Source organism: Cicer arietinum, chromosome 1, assembly GCF_000331145.2.
Source record: "Cicer arietinum cultivar CDC Frontier isolate Library 1 chromosome 1, Cicar.CDCFrontier_v2.0, whole genome shotgun sequence".
Lineage (NCBI taxonomy): Eukaryota > Viridiplantae > Streptophyta > Magnoliopsida > Fabales > Fabaceae > Cicer > Cicer arietinum.
This window is the reverse complement of record NC_021160.2, coordinates 38,916,373-38,934,612: the sequence shown is the minus strand read 5'-3', so window position 1 is coordinate 38,934,612 and position 18,240 is coordinate 38,916,373. Positions and strand designations below refer to the sequence as shown.

Here is an 18,240-nt window from a genome sequence, read left to right as displayed (position 1 = left end):
TTTGAAATATTTTATTTTATTAAAGCGATATGTATTGTGAAATTTGCTTTCAACTTATAAGAGAAAACGACTCTGGAAAAAATTGTGTAGATTATCATTGGCTTAATAGGATAACCATTAAAAAGAATGTATTTTTGCTTATGATATAGACAACTTTATGGATCTATTGAGATGAAATTAGGTGTTTAGAAAGATAGATTTCAAATTAAGTTACCATCATATATGTGTTAAGTATGAGAATGTTGTGAAAATCGTTTTTAGGTTACTATAAATAAAAATGAAAAAAAAAAAAGAAGACAAATAAAGCAAAGGCACAGGTCTACTTATTTGTTACTGTATCAACCACTATTTTCACAAGAATCATGTCATTGAAATTCAACAAAAGAGATATGGTATTATCTCGAGAAAGAATATGAAAGAATTAAAGGCACGAAGGTCCTCAACTTAATCTCGGAATTCGAACTTCAAAGAACGAAGGATTTCGAGAGGATCAAAGATTACTCTCACAAGCTTCTTAGAATTGTATGCAATGTGAGACTTCTAGGATCGGAATTCCCTAACTCAAATAATTGTTGAACAAATTCTTGTACCAATACTCAATAGATATGAAACAACCATCACTACCTTGGAGAATACCAAGGATTTCTATTAAAAAAATCATTGGCAAAATTGCTTAATGCATTAAAGCGCAAGAACAAAGAAAGCTAATGAGAGATAACACAACAACAGAAGGAGCGTTATCAGCCAAGTAGCAAAATGTGGGAAAATTCAAGAAGGATTTTGGTGAAATTGGAATAGGTTCAATATCAACCAAGACAAAAGAAAATGAAAATCGAAAAAAATCTTATCCGCTTTGGCCATCCACCATTTAGATATTGGAGATGACCTGATGCTAAGTGCACTAAGTGTAATCAAATAGGGCTCTAGTTGTTAGAGAGAGTGTTATCTTTGTTTGTTGCTCTCCATGTTGTCTTTGGAAATGGCTTCATACTTTGCTTTCCAAATTGACAGACCTTGCAACTTGCCGGCTAGGCTAGGAAGAATCCACAACACCACAATACAAAGCTGAATAATAGGAGCCACATTGAGACATGATGTGGCATCTTCCAGTACTCGTCCCTCTTAGAAGGGGAACTTAGTACAAAACCTATACTCACTTAAATGAACCTTGAACACATAAATGATCCATTTTCCAAAAGAAATTTGAAGTGGAATGAATAGTCACAATAAATGGAGAGGGGTTGAATTGTGATCCTTTTAAAATTTAGTTCATGCACTTTAATTGATGTCTTACTCAAGATTAAACTTAGTAATAAAAAGTTAATTTGTAAGCTATCAGTTCACCATACTGTTTTGGACAGTTAATATGAAAATAAGATGTTGTAAATAAAAATAATGATAGTAAAGTGTGGTCTGTGCATACAAATAATTAAAATAAAGGATAAAAAGCGCACACACAAGAAGTATATTAGTTCGCCCAGCTGAGGTTAATCTAGTCCAAACGAACGTGATATTTACACTATGTGTTTTAGAACCAAAGCATTCTCCTTCACACATTTTCTCATGATCAAGTACAACTTTCACCTTTCAATCTAGAAAGGAATTTTTACATCCACATTTTAATCCATCAAGGATCTTTACAACAATCTTTCAAATCAAAAATGATATTTACAACCAACTTTCAAACCAGAAAGGAGTTTTACAATTACCTTTCACATTCAATTTAACATAAATGATAGACTTGAATTACAAACAATTTGTATGATAAAAAGAGTGTGAGATCTAATGATTCTCAACTCTTTGTTTGAGTAACATACCGACAAACTCAGTAAATGACGACCCACATATATAATTAAGATAGCTGAAGTTTGCTTGAAGATTTTTTTTTTACTTGTGCTTACTTGAACAAGTGTTGGTAGATTACAAATTGAACTATTTCCTTCATCTTCCAATTGATCCTCAATTTATAAATGAAAAAAGACTTTGAATATTTTGTCTAAACTAAATATAGCCGTTGGACACACTTCCCAATGTGCCAACAATCTTCTGAATCATTCTCTTAAGAGTAGAGTAATTCTCTTAGAATGTTCTCTTTTCGACCAGAACGTTCTATCTTGAGTCTTGAAGGAAACTTGGGCACAAAGGATGAGGCAAAACCATGTCCAGTTGTCATATCAAACAATACCAATTCAGTGTACTTGAGTGCTTTTGGTACTTGCTTCCACACCATCAATTTGCAAAACATTATGCATGTTTGTTTTTGCAAGTGGATCTTCAAATCTTGACTTTTAATTGTTCATTAAATATTGAGAAGTCTATGTGTAAAATACCAATTGATTTATTGCATGTTATCATTCCAAAAAAATTCTTTTGTCATTTGTTCTTTAATAGAAAGACTAGAACATTATGTTAAATGTTTTTCCATCATTCTTTTAATAAATGACTCATATTTTGAAATGATTTCTTCTTCAAAGTTGATTTTTGTCATTTTGATGAACTGATAAAAATATTTAAGAGTGCGATGAACTTGTTCACCATGATAACATTCTGTCATAACAATTGATAATACTCTCTTCTATATGAGGATAATTTTTTTTTGAAGCAATACTTCCAACGATTTCTCTTGGTGTTTGCACATGTCGTTTGTCGTCTATCAAGCATCATTGAGATACTTTAACATATGCATGAATATACTAGGGATGTTATTTGAAGAATTGATATAGTTTATGATATATTCCATTTGTGATTCTTTCATAAAAATGTTCTTCAACTTCTTTATTTATCTTCATATATATTTGATTCTATAATATATTCATTGGACATATTTCTCATGATATCAAATCATCATTCTCCTTAATCTTTGATTCGAACACTTGTTGAACTTGATTCATGATACAACTTTTGACTTTCTTGATTCTTATTTGTTTATAAAGCTATTTGGAACATTGCTAGAATGTTGTAGGAGCAACATACATCCATGTAATCTTGGACCATCATGTATCTTTGGATAAGGAGAACGATATCTTGTTTTGTAAAGAACATTCTTATCAATGAATGATAAACTAAATGAATTAATTCTTCAAGGACTTCTTCATAAAATTTGTTCATGTCCTTACATTATTTTGTGTATTTCACAAACTCTTTTAAATACTTTTCAAGATCATTCTCAAACCTCAAAACTTTCAATACAAAAACTCAATGTGAGTTTTGTCACACTATTTCAAGAATAATCTTGTGTAGCTTGAGATATAAGTTCTTCTATAATGATCCCTCAAATATGAACCTTCATGTGATGAGAAAGACTCTATATGATGAGTTTCTTATTCCCTCGATTAATTCTCTTGAGGTTCAAACAATAGCCTTCTAATATCTTCTGATGCTACTTTGAGTATTTCATCATTGAGTACATACTTATGCACTTATTGATGTGAATGATCTCTAACTTGTCCACTTATGTGATTTATGTTCCTTAAATGAAACTCAAGTGCAATCATCATTAATAAAATTTAAACATTTATTTTATAGTATTTGTTGTCGTTAAAACATATATAAAAAATATTTTCGCCCCAATAAAGTTGCCTATAGAAAAGGAGGTAACCTAAAGGAAAAATGTTCTTTTTGTAAGTCTTGGATAGTGTATTTTCCTTATAGTACTTTAAAAAGTCTCTTGACAGGTTCTAGATTTTTTATATTCCTTGTATATGTGTTTACAAAAACCTGTATCCGTAACCTATGGAAGGACTTTGCTAAAAAAATTATTTAAAATAAATAAAAAAAAATCCTAAATTGTTAGACCATGCAACGACTTATTTTAAATTAGAAAAATAAATAAGTCATAGGGTAAGTCGTTTGTTCCATCAACGATTTACCCTTTCAAAAATTAAAATTATCGTGAAATATATACTAGTTATATAAAAAAATCATTGCTAAATAGTAACTACAAAGTATAAGGGTTTTATAAGTATGACTTAATTGATAGTTGTAGAAATATCTACTTGCATAGACATGACTTCGAACTTAAGACATGCTACTTCTCTACACTTAATACGTGTGAATCTTACTACCATACTATTAAAAAAAAAAAAAAACTACAAAGTAAAAGGGATTTGCATTTTTCTCCCTACTCTTATGGGTATTACATGGTAAGGGGAATGCATGTAGAGTGATAATTGAGTAACTGATGTATCCTTTCAATGTCAAACCTCTATCATTGGAATTGGAAACCATTAATAACAACATAATAGAATAGCTCCCTCCTGCAAGCTTACAACTTCTACTTTTCCCAATGAAGATAAATAGTTTTGTTAAATTTCCAAATTGAACTAAACCCAACCTTTCAATCATTTCATTTCTTTTTGAAGTAACATTATACAACAATGTCAAAATTAATTGTGGCCTTTCTTAACAAGAAGCCTTACAAAAGTTAATAAAAAATGAATCTTGTCAAAAACAAATGAAAAAATTACAATAATGAATATACAATAATTACAATTCTTCACCTCACCACTCATTTACTCTCATCACTCCACACCAAAAATAAATCAATCAAAAATCAGAAACCAAAACTATCTATCAGCAGGCACCAAACTTTCACTAGCTCACTGAGAGTCACTATCAATGTGCTGCAACAAGAATTGGAAATCAGACCTTTGTCTTAGGATTTTTGGTGGATCCACATCCATATCTGATATGCGGATGTCGCTCATCGACCGAAACAACTCCTCCATTAAGAATGGAATGCTGAATTTTGTGCAAGGAACATGTACAATAGCATGCTTGTCAGTAAAATTTATTTACTTTGGATAGAAAATGACTTTTGTGAACTTGAAAGTAAATTAAGAAAAATTAAAATGGATCTAAGAGCTTGTTAATAATTAATTACCTGGATTCCACTTCTAGAAGGAATGAGTTATTGAGTATGTTTGTTGAGTCTTCTGTCATAAGTACTCTCATTCTACTAATCACCTATACAAAATAATATTTCAACTTATGGTTGTTTCCAAGTTATCATCATATACTTCAAATGAATTCAAAAGCTTAGAAAAGATGTACACAAAATTATTATGTAGCAAAGGTGAACATGTTTGAGGAGACAAGGACTTACCTCTGGAGATAATCCTTGTGTTCCATACTTGTCATCCCAGAACATAGTTCCAATGCGATATAATTGCGGAATACTTAAAACCTAATAGAGTGAACAATAAAACAAGAAATGATAGGTTAGAACATTCCTCCTTTCCATAACATGTGATTTTGATAAAATTCTATTTAGCACCGAGACTTCAAATTGAAGGCGTGTCAGGTGTCTGATACAACATGTGGTTACATTCAATCACTTCAATTTTCTCAAATTGTTACCAATGCGTACATGTATGTTTCAGTGTTTCACATATAAAATTCAATGTTAAAGTCATTCTAGATAGAAAACCTTAAGTTAAAGAAAAGCTACTTCTCATCCAAAAAGGTTCAAGCTCGAAACAGTTAGATACTCATTATGCTATTATGTTGTCTTTGATACATGAGTTAGTTACATTACCGGGCATAGTTCATTTGTGATCTCCTCCAATGATTTTTGAGTCTTTTGATGCAAAACCTGCATTGACAAAGCAATTTAAAAATTAAATATTATGGAAAGGGAATAGAAGAGTGAATCATTATCCAAGAAAGTATACCAGAAATCCAACACTCTGGCGAATGTGTTTGAGTTCATCCCAAGATGACCCCTGTAAAACACATAAAAATACAAAAGAAAAGATGAAGAAATGAGTCTAGAATTTCTGCTTTATTTTGGCTTAGTCATAAGTTCTGGTCTAATATTTTGAAGCTACCTGATCTGTTGCTTTGAGACACCATAGTTCCAACTCATGCAAACCTGCCTTCAAATATTCTCCATTGCTAAAGGAGCAGCACTCGCGACGAAGCAATAAACTGCAAGACCATAGTTATCATAAAATTTTGAGAATTTGTATAAAATTGAATCAACATTTACTTGTCCAAGATGTTAAGTGCAATTGAATGGAAATTCAGCTCACCTATTAAAAAGTTGAACATTCATGTATGAGAAAACTCTACTAAATATCTTCCTTGTTATCATGGGAGGGACCTGAAGTCACAAGAATGTAGAATATTGAGAACTATATTCTCTGAGTAGCTCAAACAAAGCAATTAAGAGAGTGAGTGATTCATGCTTACATAGTTTTCAGACAATATAGCCAAGGCATGATCTAATTTGCTGACAATGCCTTTCCAGTGCATATGCAATGCTTGTTGTTTTGCAACTATATTTGAATGGATGTTTTTTGATGACCCTCTTATCGATCTGGTTCTTATTGATCTTGGTGCCTGTCAATGGTAGTAAGAGATTTATTAAAAGTGTGTTATGATAAACAACTTAATTAATCACTCATTAGACAAGTGTTTATTAAGTAATTTTATGTATTTCTATAGTCTAATGGGGAATTAAATTAATCTGCTTCCATATAAGCTGTAAGCTGCTTTTAAAACCTATATTGTAGAACTTATTGAAATAAAGCTAAAAACTAATGAACATGCCATTAACTATTTTCGTAAGCTCTTACACAAGTGCTTATAACTTATGTAGCACCTTCACTTTAGATTGAATGGGTGTTCAACACGATTCATTGTCTGACATGTGTGTTATAGTGTTTATGTTTGTGTACTTCTAATTAAGTTCTTCAAACGCTACCCTAATCAACCAATATTCAATTTCTTGTTGCACATTGGAAGTTTTGTCATAAACATGCTGTTTACTTTACCTGAATACACAGATTTAAGAATGGATTAATCTCTTTCTTTAGACTATCACGGATCATTCCATATATCTTCTCCACAAATGCAGTTAAGTGCTGCTTAAATAGAATAGCAGGGTACTTGGCTTCCACTTTAGATTGATCATTCGGCTTTTCCATCATTCCACTGTATCCACTTGAAATCCCCATTCCCATTGAAGATGAACGTAAACCCTGCATTTTGAACATCAAACCCCATTATAGTCTTAACATTGATTTAAATCTAAATGCACTGATGTTTTGTAGTTTTTTGATAGCTTACTTGTGCCATTTTGCCAAATAATGTGGCAGGCGAGTTTCGGTTACGCGTCAATGTCTTAGTTGTGTTGCTGACCTTGAGTGTGCAATGTAGATAAAATAGAAGTGTTGATGTTGTTGAAAGCCAATATGCTAGATCATTCATTCCTTCTTGACTCTGCCATAACATAAATTGGTAATTTGTTTTCACACAACAAAATGAGTTGATGACTTTCTTAAACACCAAAAGTGTATTGAAGTTGTTGGAAGATTGTATGTACCTCTATAGATGATCGGATAGTTTGAGTAATTTTATCAAATATATGTGTCTTCTCTGCTTCAAAAGATCTCCAATGAAGAAGTGCTTTATAAACAATACAAGAAACTGCAGGTCTATTTTTCTCAAAACGCTTATCTTCCATTAGACACTTGAGCAATGCATCATGACTCTCCTGTTTACAACAGATATACATTAAAACTGTAAGGTACCATTTATATTCTCTGTAACACCGACACCTCTGATCTAAGATGTGTCGTCGACGTCTCATTGTCGTGTCTGGTATCTGGTATCCGTGCCAGTGTTCGTGCTTCATAGTTTATATAGGTGTACAACTTCAATGTCTCTCAAAATCTCTATATCAAAACATACCTGCTGCCTTTCTGTGAGTGATCTTTGCTTTGTAAGAATGGTAACAGGTATTCTTGGTTCCTAGAAACATTATTAAATTATTTGAATCAACACACTGTTATGAATTACTAACACAATTTCCTAAAGATGGGAACTCAGTTTGTTATAGATTAAAAAATTAAAAAAATAAGTGATTTTGATATTCACTAGTTTCGAAGATTATTTTTTAGAGGTTTTTAGAAAAAGCCCAAGGTACTATGATTTTTAAGCAAAAATGAGTTCAAAGACATCACAATGATGAGAATGAAACAGAAGTTATTATGCATTTATTTATTATAGTAAAAATCCCTTTTTTCATAAATTTCTATGAAAATTATTTTCAATAGAAGCTACTCAAAACAAGTTCATATACTAAGCAATTTTTTAGAGTTTTTATTTATTTATTTTTAATTATCATTTTTTAATTAACTAAATGGAAAAGAATACCACCTAAAAGTGGTTTTTTTATTTATAAAAAAACTATAACAAACTGTCCTAAATGTAGTAAGTTGGAAATACTTTTCTTGCATGCCATTCATCTTCTGTTTGATTTCCATTATCCAAGTCCTGCATCATCATAAAAGATAATTGGCACATAATGAAATAACTCTAAGGAAAATCTCAAACTAAAGTAGTTTGTACCTTGATTTGTGCTGTCATATTATCTTCAACAATAGCTCTTGGTTGAATCTGTTGTACAACAGCAACTTCCTGATTATCAGTTTCCACTTTTTCTGGATGAACTTTCTGCTCTACAACAACTGCTGCCTGGCTCCTTAGAAATTCATTCTCTGATTCTAGATTTGTTATCCGATCCTTGAGGCTGTAAACAGAATGAAAGTTTCAGTATTTTATGTCATTTGAATTAATTATTATTATCAGCATAATTAGCAGCAAAAAAGTAATTAGTAAATGATGAAAATAATATATTGTATCTTACATTTTGATTTCTTCAGAGAGATCTTCATTTTTTGATTCTACCAAAGCTTGCTGGCAAAGAACCTGGTTCTCAGACTCAAGGTTTGACAAACTCAGTTCTAATCTGTAGTAATAAAAAATAGAGAGTAACAATTTATAAGAAACAAAAGAATAAATCACACAGGCACATTCAAATGAGTTAATACTAACTTATGTATTAAGAAATGATGTAAATTATAAACATTTGTTAGTATAAATAGTTTTTATACTATCGATCAATTATAACCTTCAAATCATTAAAATTATAACTATTTCTAAAGTCACACATATAGATGGTTGTGATGCAATAACAATGTATGAAAATTAAACTTTTTAGAACATACCATTTAGTAGTTTTTATATGAAACTCGCTAACACGTTATAAATTAAAGGTATAAAATTAATTTTAATAATTAATATACTAAAAAAGTATACTATGTTTCATATTTTAAAGGAGAAAAATAACATATTTATCTCTTATAAATAGAAGCAAACGGGAGGGAGTACTTAAGAACCTTTCTATGGTTTCCTGAAGTTGTGTTGCTTTAAGTTGTGCTTCTTCTGCCTCTTTCAACCTTATTTGATTCTCCTTTTCAATTTCCAAGCACATTTCTTCAAAACCTTTTATCTTATTTTTCAGCTCTTGTACTTCATTCTGCATTTTCAGAATTTCAATATAGATTCTTGGCATCATAATAAGTGTCAAGTGCAAAATATTTATACATGCTCTGCTGTTTGCATGGATTGTGATTATGCATATTTTTTTATGTATCATTCTTCTTATATTGTGATTATGCAACATTATGCTGGTCCAAGTGGAACTAGACTCAAATTTACCAGAGTTTTCCTCTCATGAGAGTTGTATACTGAAAATGTTCCCTAATCTATTTTTAATTTCCCAGCATTTTATTGCTGAAAGTAAAAAAATGCTAAATATCTAAGAATTTTTTTCTTTCAGATTTACCTCCAACTCCTCATTTTTATTTGTCAGTAACTCCAGCTTGGTATTATCCACAACAGGTACCTCTTTTATTACTGGTGGTGCTTGTTCAATTGCTATTTTTGCTGCTTCTTTTTCATGTATAATTGCAGCATGAGCTTCATCTAGCTCACCTTGCATTTCTTGTAATGCATTTTGTAATTTCAAAATCTCTTGCCCCTTAGCTTCTTCAAGGTCAACCTGTGTGTTATATTTTTTCATGATTAGTAGGTTTGATAAAATGTTGCATTAATAGTCAAGGTTTTTCTTCTGACTACTATTCTGAATAGTATGAACTTTAATGTTATGCATTCATTGAAAATAAATTATCATGAATAAAAAATAAGGGTCCATAAATGAAACAGTAAATACCACCAAAAACTCACACACCTGCGAAGTTTCAGGTTTCAATCCGAAACATACAAAAATCCTTTACTTTGAGAAATTGTTTCTCCTTTCATTTCTTATTTTAATTTTTAATTGCAAAAATGCACTATTATTTTAAAATAACAGACAATTTTGTAAAAAAAAATAAATTAAGAAAATATTTTCTCAAAGTAAAATAAGCTTAAACCTAGAACTATCATATTGAGCCAGTTCCAGCAACCCTAGGCCGGGTAAAAAAAATATATTTACCGGGTGTTGCATTCTGAAATAACTGAAAGTTGCACTTTGCTTTGGATAAAAATATTATCAAATTCTCTAATCTATTAAACATTAGGACTAGATGAACAATCACCTAGTTTTAATAGGCAAAAGATTTGGTGGCTTTGTCCAAACCACAATTTTAACAAGGAAATTATTTTAATTTAAAAAAAAAAAATCGTAAAACACAATCATGGAAGTAGACAGGATATTTTTGTCGGCATTTTTTCGATTATAAGATCCAGTAGTGAAAAAACTCAATCGTGAAAAATGAGATTAATGATGTTATGAGAAGCTCCAATCTAGTAGAGTTCTTTTCGCATTTTGAATAAACATTGGAGGTGGATGAGTAACACCATATATTAGTTAAGAGTCCCTACCCTCATGTGCTTTTCAATATCTAGTCTCCATGTAAGCTCCTCAACACGTTTCTCCAATTTGTCTTTTGCTTCCTTCAGTGCACCAGTTTCCCTTGCAGCCTACACAACAATTTAAAATTGTTACTTTTGAAACATTTTTCTAATAAATTCTTATAAATATGACTTGGCATAAAATTCTAGAAAGTGATTCAAAGAAGTAAGACTCGCCATTTTAAGCTTTCTGAGCTCTTTTCGTGCTACTTTAGCTCTCCAAAGACATTGAAGTGTAATAGTTGCTTTCTTCTGCTCTTTGTAATTATAAAGAGCTTGAACTCTTCTCCATAGTGTCTGTCAGAAGAAATAAAATTGGTTAATAGGAAATTATCTAATAAGAATTCTCAATGTAAAACAGAAGTAGATATAATTTGATATTTGGATTGCTTGTATCTTAAGCTTCTTCAAATTTTTATTAATGATACTTTAGATGAACATTTTAATGAGCCTTTTTATTTCAAGTTTAGAAGGAATCCAAATTATTTCAATATGTATGTCATTATCTATGATCTATGTTGGTGTTATGTAATCCTTATAAAAGTTGTTCTTACCTGAACTTTGATTGAAGCCTTTGTTCTTCTTCTGTACCTATATTCGTTTCGTGCTGCTAATGCTCGCAACCCTGATTGAATAACAATAGCTGATGCTTGTAATGATGTATAATACACTCTTGCTCTATGTGCACGAACATGTTTCTGTATCCGGATAGAAGCGGCTTCTCTCCTCATATGCTCGTAGACTTCGCGTGCAAGTTTTGCTGGAAAAAAACGCGAAGAAAAGTAAGTCAAGTCAGTTATTTTAAGAACAGAAACCTAAAAATTATGCACTTATTGGAAAAGGAGGACATGTACTAAAAATATGCAAGTTATTTTTTGTGAAGAGAAGATACCTCTCCAGTTCTTTTGAATATGAATTGTGGCCTTTTTCAGTCTGGTGAACTCTCTTCGCGCTAAATGTGTTCGGATTTGTCTCTGTATGAGCCTAGCTGCTTTGGCTAACACTTCGGCTCTTCGCGCATCTAATTCAGCCATCTGACCAGCTCTGAGAAATACCTTTGTTTTTCCCATCTGATTGAAATAATCATTAGAGGTAATGCATTAGAGCTTATAACACTATTCCTGATATTTATGCCTATTTTTTCTTCTCTATATCATTTTTGTCCATGTATAGACTTACTTGATAGCCTTTTAAGCCCATCTTATCACAGATGGCAATAGATGCTTTTTTCTCATCAGATCTGCACAGAAGAAAGCATTAATTATCTTGTAGAACGATGGAAGATATATTTCTATGATATTTATTCTCATGTGAAGCTTCAAGCAGATTAACATAAGAATGTGACAATCAAAGTTTAAAGAAAAGACCATTTTCATTTTTTTGTGTATTAGAATAAACTATGAAATTAATTTGTATGCATCGTCAGTGGTGTGATTGAATTGGATGCATGTGTAAAATGTTTTACATCGATAGTGCCTAACAATTAATCTCATAAACTATACCCATCAAGGACATCAGGGGCTAGCATTCCGAACCGATCGAGGAACTCTTCAAATGTTCTTTTAGTTGGATATCCAGCACAACTTATCCTAATTGCTTCAAGTACTCCCTGCAAGTAATGATGTAAAGGTCAATATGTGAAATTTTCTCAAATTACTATTGGTGCCGTTGTGGCAGTGTGTATCGAGTGTCCATATGTGAATCGGTGCTTCATAACTAAACAGTCTTACATTTCATAGACAATAGGAAAAATTAAACTCACCCCACATCTTAACTGGTTTAAGACATTGAAGTTCTCAAATATTCCTGGCAGCAAAACTGTATTTGGTTTCACACATCTTATGTAATGTGGTTCTGTGGTGCTTAGTGTCTCCATGAGAGATTGCAGTTGTTGCTGTATATTAAAATTTGATTCAGAAAAAGTAATTCATGTATTGAGAGTTTCCACATGTGGCACAAATCAGTGCTGAAAAAACTACTCTTACCTTAAATTGTGAGCCAATGGAAGAGAATTTTGATTGCTTTGATGTTTCCTCAGGTAAAGGAGGGAAAAGATTAGCAACAAATGTGCACTTGGAAGCACATAAAAGAGCTTGATGTTCTGCTACAACATAATCTTTATTCTTATCAAGAAAATAATCTGCTTGGTATGTGACCTATACATCAAAATGTTTTATGAAAAGAAATTATCATCTATGTCTTTTTACCATATAGCTGCAAAAAATATTCAAGATTTAGGGTTTAGAATTTACTCCACTTACATCTCCAGCATAATGATTAATTGTGAAGTTTGTTCGAGAAAGTTTCGGCTTGCTGAATCTCTTGTGTACTTTGTATGTCTGGTACATCTTTTGTGCAAAAGTCTCATGAGTTGACTTGGGGAACATGCTACAAAATTTAGTATATAATTAACATTCATGATTTTTATTTTGGATTTTGCTTCCTACTTAGAAGTTAAATAAAATTTGTCATAGCAACTTTCATGCTTTTAAATTGTGTACTACAATGTTTTCATGCATTGAGGAACTCTTTTGTAGGCATATTATAATCAAACATGCTTATCTTTTTTGAAATTTTTAATCCACTCAAAGCTTTTTGTGTCCAAAATGACATACCAAGCTTCATCAAGAAGAGCAATAATTCCACCAGGTTTCTGCATGTGTGACAAATAAATAATTTCACAATTTTATCAGGTAGAAAATGTCTTGCACAAACCATTTGCTAGATAAGTCTCAAGTTACCTTCTCAATAAGATCAAGAACATCCTGATTATCCACAAATTCTACATAGCTCCAATCAATTTCTTCCTTTGTGTACTCTTCTTGCTCCATCTTAAATACATGCTGTTCAAAAAGTTCCATTTCAATATTATGCATTTGCATCAATAATGATGTGAAAGCTTTATTAAGAAGTTATAACCTTGCCTGATTAAAATGTTGCTGTAACTTCTCATTTGTTAGGTTGATGCATAGTTGCTCAAAACTGTAAATGCAGAACAAATGAGATAATAATGTAAAGATGTATAAATTGTCTTTCTGACAGATAATTACTATATCTGTCCCTAATTATAATTCCCTTTTGGAAGAAAAAAATTGTCTCTAAATATAAGCCTAATTTAAAATTACTTGATACATTTAATATCTTTTTCCAAATATACTCATAACTAATACTACCAAGTGTCTTGGAAGATGAAAAGTCATCGTTAAACACATTCATATACAAAAGAGTATTTGAAGAACATTCATACACAAAATGAACGCAATAAATACACTACATACTTTTCTTAATATATGTGAAAATTGAAAAAGGGACAAAGATAGTACCATACTTACCTGTTGATTTTGAAGCTTTCAAATCCATAAATATCAAGGACTCCTATTAGGCTTACTGCATTAGAATCTTGACCAATGGAACTGTTAATCTTATCCACAATCCTGCCATATTAGAAAAAGGCATACAAAATATGTCACTCCTTGTATCAAAACTTAAAATAAGTTTTACATAATAGAAACAAAAAAAGTAAGCTAAGAGCAGCTTTATATTGCATTTTGATTGAAGTATACAAGTACTAGTGAATGCTGATACATGATGATGTTAATGGTTGTTTTATTTTTACCAATCAAACAATCTGGAGTAGACAGTCTTCGCCAAAGCATCTCGACTCAAAGAAGCTGCGTCCGGGTCTAGAGGCTTCGTGATGTTGCCATCAGGAGTAACAATGACACGCTGGCAAAGCGAGTCTTCTAATGATTTCTCATCACACCTGAAAATAAACATATCAACTGTCAAAGGACAATGAATGCAAATCCTAGGAGTTATATGAATATGACAGTTAGATCAAAGCTTGTACATGAGTAACTCGGCAACTGTTCGAAGGTGGATGAGGGATTTTTCATCTTTCAATTTGGAAGAATCAACTTCATTTCCCTTGACGAAGTCGATGTTTCCAAGATGAAGGATCGCAGCTACCACGCGAAAGATAGCGTCCTGTGGAGAGAATTTTCTTTGAATCATGTCTTGATGATAAAAACAAATCTATGCAATGCTTCATAAAAATGTTATGCAGTGGCCTAATACCTGCTCATCCTGGTTGATTCCTACAATATCCATTGCATTTCTTGTCTCCAAGTATTCTTTTGCATCGTCTACATTCGACACTTCATAACAGTTTGATTGATTTAGATAGCGGAATTGTCTTGGATCGCCTAACTTGTACTTCTTCAAATCCTATCATGCAAATTTTAACAGTTCATGATATGTCATGTAGTACTAATTTTTTTTCAGCATATTATGAAGAATTTACCTCTTGTGGAGCTGCACAAAGCATGTAAAAGCAATGATAGTTTCTCTCCGGATCAGAAACTTGGCAAACTCGAGATCTTTCAAGGAGGTATGTTCGGATTGCAGCTCCGGAAATCTTTCCATTCTTATCAAATTGAATTTCAACAAATTTACCGAAGCGACTGGAAAAACCTCCAATAATTTTGTAAGACAAACTCAAATGGAAAAAATATGAACTGAGAAAAAACATCTATAGAATTTACCTTGAATTGTTGTTTTTGACAGTTTTGGCATTTCCAAATGCTTCCAACACTGGATTGGACTGAAGAATTTTACAATGTAACTATATATTCCTTATTTGAGTTAACCAAGAAATAACTACTCCCTCCATTCCTTTTTAGTTGCTGTTCTTTTTATGGTTATTTACACATATACCAAAAAACCAATAAATTTTGTTACTTTTGATAGAATTATTTGTTTTTTTGATTGAATCAAGTCATTTGAAAAACGAAAAACAAATAAAAAACATAATGTTTCTACATAAGTGACAGTTAAAAAGGAACGGAAGGAGTAGTAAATTGTAAGTGGTTCAATCTCACCTCCAAAACCTGTTGTTCTACTGTCCTTCCTTCTGTATTAGATCTACCTCCCATGAAAGCTAGATATCTCATTAGCATTTTAGTTGTCTCAGTTTTACCAGCTCCACTTTCTCCACTTACCAAAATAGATTGACTTCCATTTTCATTCATCATAGCCCTGATATATTAAAATAGTTAAATCTATAATAATTTGATTTCTAAGTTTCATGTGACAAGAGTTGTGATCGATTGTCAATGTAAAATAACTTTACACTGATAGTACATTTCCTTTAATCTCAAATTCTACATTGATCAATACCTGTAACAGGTGTCTGCTACGGCGAAAAGGTGAGGACTCAGCTCACCAAATGCTGCTCCTTTGTACTGCTCCATCATATGAATGTCATACAAGTGTGGTAGTCTTCGAAAAGGATTCACCGCAATTAAGATATTTCCGGTATAAGTCTGCTTATTTCATTAATAATAGTTAGATATTGATCCTTTCCTTTATACTATTTGTCAGAAAAAATATATATTGAGAAGTTTATTATATGGTTGTGACTTACATATATCTCGTTGAGAGAAAAACGACACAAAAGGTTATGCAAGACTCCCGGCTCATGAAGGTATGCTAGCTTGGTCATGTCATCAACCCCTGCAGGTGGTGCCTCTGTATCTTTAGGGTATATACTTGAAATATCTGCAACAACCTGAAATTTAGGATTATGCTAATGTTTAGTTTATATGCTTCTTTATTCTTGCACTTCAAGCATCAAAATTATGAGTATATTGATACATTTTTGGAGGGAGGATGTTGAATTTGGGCCATGATTCTGGCTAGATAAGACTGAGGTGTGTGAAATTCAATCAAATTATGTTGCTTGAGCTTGTGAACTTAGAAAAATTCAATCAAATTGTTGGCTTGACTATCAAGTATAGCTTTTGGAGTATTTTTTATTTTTTGACATCTAGTACTGTTTTAGCTTTATATATAAAATCACATAAGCATCCTACTATAATTTTATTTTTTCCATAACTCTTATGTAGCAGTATTCTATAAAATCCATTGAAAGGACTAATAAAACAGGACTAAAGGTGATGGAATTTCCTACAATTCTTTCTTCAAGTTATTCCCTTTCCATCATTTGGATCCAAAGTAGCCATCTATATAACACCGACAAAAACATGAACATCGGACACAACCCAGACAGTCTGACATGTAGACACAAGTAATAATTTAAAGTATTTGAGTGTAACCAGATACGTCAATGTCATACACCAGTCTTAGATCAGTGTTACATAGATTGTCATTTCTATTCTAGTCAAAGAGCAAAATTCTGTAAAACACCTGTTATGTTAACATTGGAATTATTCTAATCAAGTTCCCCATTGTTTCAGTTTCACTAAAGAAGAACAGTGCTTTCATGAGTATGTTTCATGATCAAGTAGAAAGCTTACAGTTTTCCCTTCAGTTGTAATGATGGTTGCATTTGTGCCATTGATTTCAGTAACCTCACCATCAATCCATGCAATCTCAGGATCCTCAACCCAAACCTGTGATCCAACAATGATGTTCACAGGTGTTCCCTAAAAAATTCAAAACAAAGACAGCAAAAAAGTTAACAATATATGATCCAAAAGAAAAAAAGTTATAAGTAGATCAATAACAGAAGCAAAACTCAAAAACTCATAATTCAGAAGCTAACCATGACGCTATATTCTACTGATCATCAAAAATCAGAATTGTGGCTTGATGAACTAGACCAAAATGAATTAATATTTTTGAAAAGATGATAGAAAGAAAAAGGAGGTGTATGTCAAGTAATGGTGGTGTGTTTAGTAGAAACTCAGAAAGTAGAAAGGATTGTCCAAAAGGAAAGGAGAAGAGAAAATGGCAGGGTGGTATGGATAACTTTTTAAAGCTAATTAAAGTTGTAGTCACTATTCTATTCCTAACATATATTAAAGAAAAGTACAGTAATAACTTTGTCAAAAATGTGGATTACATTTTCATATTTACCTGTATAATTATTGATATTATAAAAAAATAAAAAGAAAATTATATTTCTCAACAGTAAATTAAATACATGTATTTTAGTAAAAAAATAATTAATATATATGTGGAATTTTATAAATCACTTATAAAGAGAGAGGGAGGGAGTAATTGTTTTTTCAGATGATGACTTGGCACCAAAAGAAGACTTAGAAGAAAATAAAAAGTATAAAAAAAAAATGAGAATATTCAATTCATGTGTATGCAGCCTGTTAAATGATCACATAAGTGGGGTCATGTCATGTTGCTTAGGACATAAGATGAATGAACCACCGTCCAGGTCCAGCTGATAATTTTGATTTTTTTGTTTTTGTTTGGTACTTATGATAATTTTGATTTAATTGATTTGAATGTTATGTAGTAGTGATCAGGTGCATTATTCGGTGTGGTAGGGTGGCACATTTCATAATACACAGCTTGTGTTATTTGTTGCAATAATTATAGTTTGTTAAAATCACAGTGGTAGCATTCACAGTCATGGTAAAGAATTTAATGCATGATTGATTATATATCTTAATTTAGCAAGATTAATATGTTCTACCCCCAATCTGCATAAAAAAGGGTTGGGTAAATTTTTTAAAGATAACATGCCAGAACTTTATATACAAGTTAACTATTATATAT

General features: G+C 31.6%; 1 protein-coding gene across 3 annotated transcripts; it reads right to left on the bottom strand.

Annotated features, from left to right (window-relative positions):
* Positions 1 to 4,317: 4,317 nt before the first annotated feature.
* LOC101495600 (myosin-12) lies at positions 4,318 to 17,481 on the bottom strand. Of its 3 annotated transcripts, XM_004488532.4 has the most exons (40): positions 17,270 to 17,481; positions 17,022 to 17,150; positions 16,130 to 16,273; positions 15,883 to 16,028; positions 15,585 to 15,741; positions 15,249 to 15,307; positions 15,008 to 15,167; positions 14,782 to 14,931; positions 14,555 to 14,691; positions 14,321 to 14,467; positions 14,037 to 14,138; positions 13,629 to 13,686; positions 13,446 to 13,547; positions 13,320 to 13,357; positions 12,966 to 13,092; positions 12,690 to 12,860; positions 12,467 to 12,598; positions 12,207 to 12,313; positions 11,884 to 11,944; positions 11,597 to 11,774; positions 11,259 to 11,464; positions 10,882 to 11,001; positions 10,675 to 10,773; positions 9,635 to 9,850; positions 9,186 to 9,325; positions 8,654 to 8,755; positions 8,356 to 8,536; positions 8,233 to 8,280; positions 7,696 to 7,755; positions 7,328 to 7,498; positions 7,072 to 7,224; positions 6,777 to 6,983; positions 6,193 to 6,342; positions 6,033 to 6,103; positions 5,829 to 5,928; positions 5,673 to 5,723; positions 5,537 to 5,593; positions 5,105 to 5,185; positions 4,883 to 4,965; positions 4,318 to 4,740 (listed from the first exon to the last, which is right to left on the bottom strand). In XM_004488532.4, the coding sequence occupies exons 1-40, from the start codon at positions 17,270 to 17,272 to the stop codon at positions 4,599 to 4,601; spliced, it is 4,746 nt and encodes a 1,581-aa protein (XP_004488589.1). In that variant the 5' UTR covers positions 17,273 to 17,481; the 3' UTR covers positions 4,318 to 4,598. The 3 variants fall into 3 exon arrangements, with proteins under 3 accessions (XP_004488589.1, XP_012567542.1, XP_004488591.1); XM_012712088.3 differs by lacking the exon at positions 8,233 to 8,280; XM_004488534.4 differs by lacking the exon at positions 17,270 to 17,481 and having other exon boundaries at positions 16,130 to 16,263.
* Between the last annotated feature and the right edge of the window lie 759 nt (positions 17,482 to 18,240).

What these genes read in the sequence shown, in the direction of transcription:
- LOC101495600 (XM_004488532.4), bottom strand. An exon ending in GTCAAAAACAACAATTCAAG is followed by an intron (nt 15,168 to 15,248) that starts GTAAATTCTATA and finishes AGGTTTTTCCAG; the next exon opens with TCGCTTCGGTAAATTTGTTG. An exon ending in ACAGTTGCCGAGTTACTCAT is followed by an intron (nt 14,468 to 14,554) that starts GTACAAGCTTTG and finishes GTTTATTTTCAG; the next exon opens with GTGTGATGAGAAATCATTAG.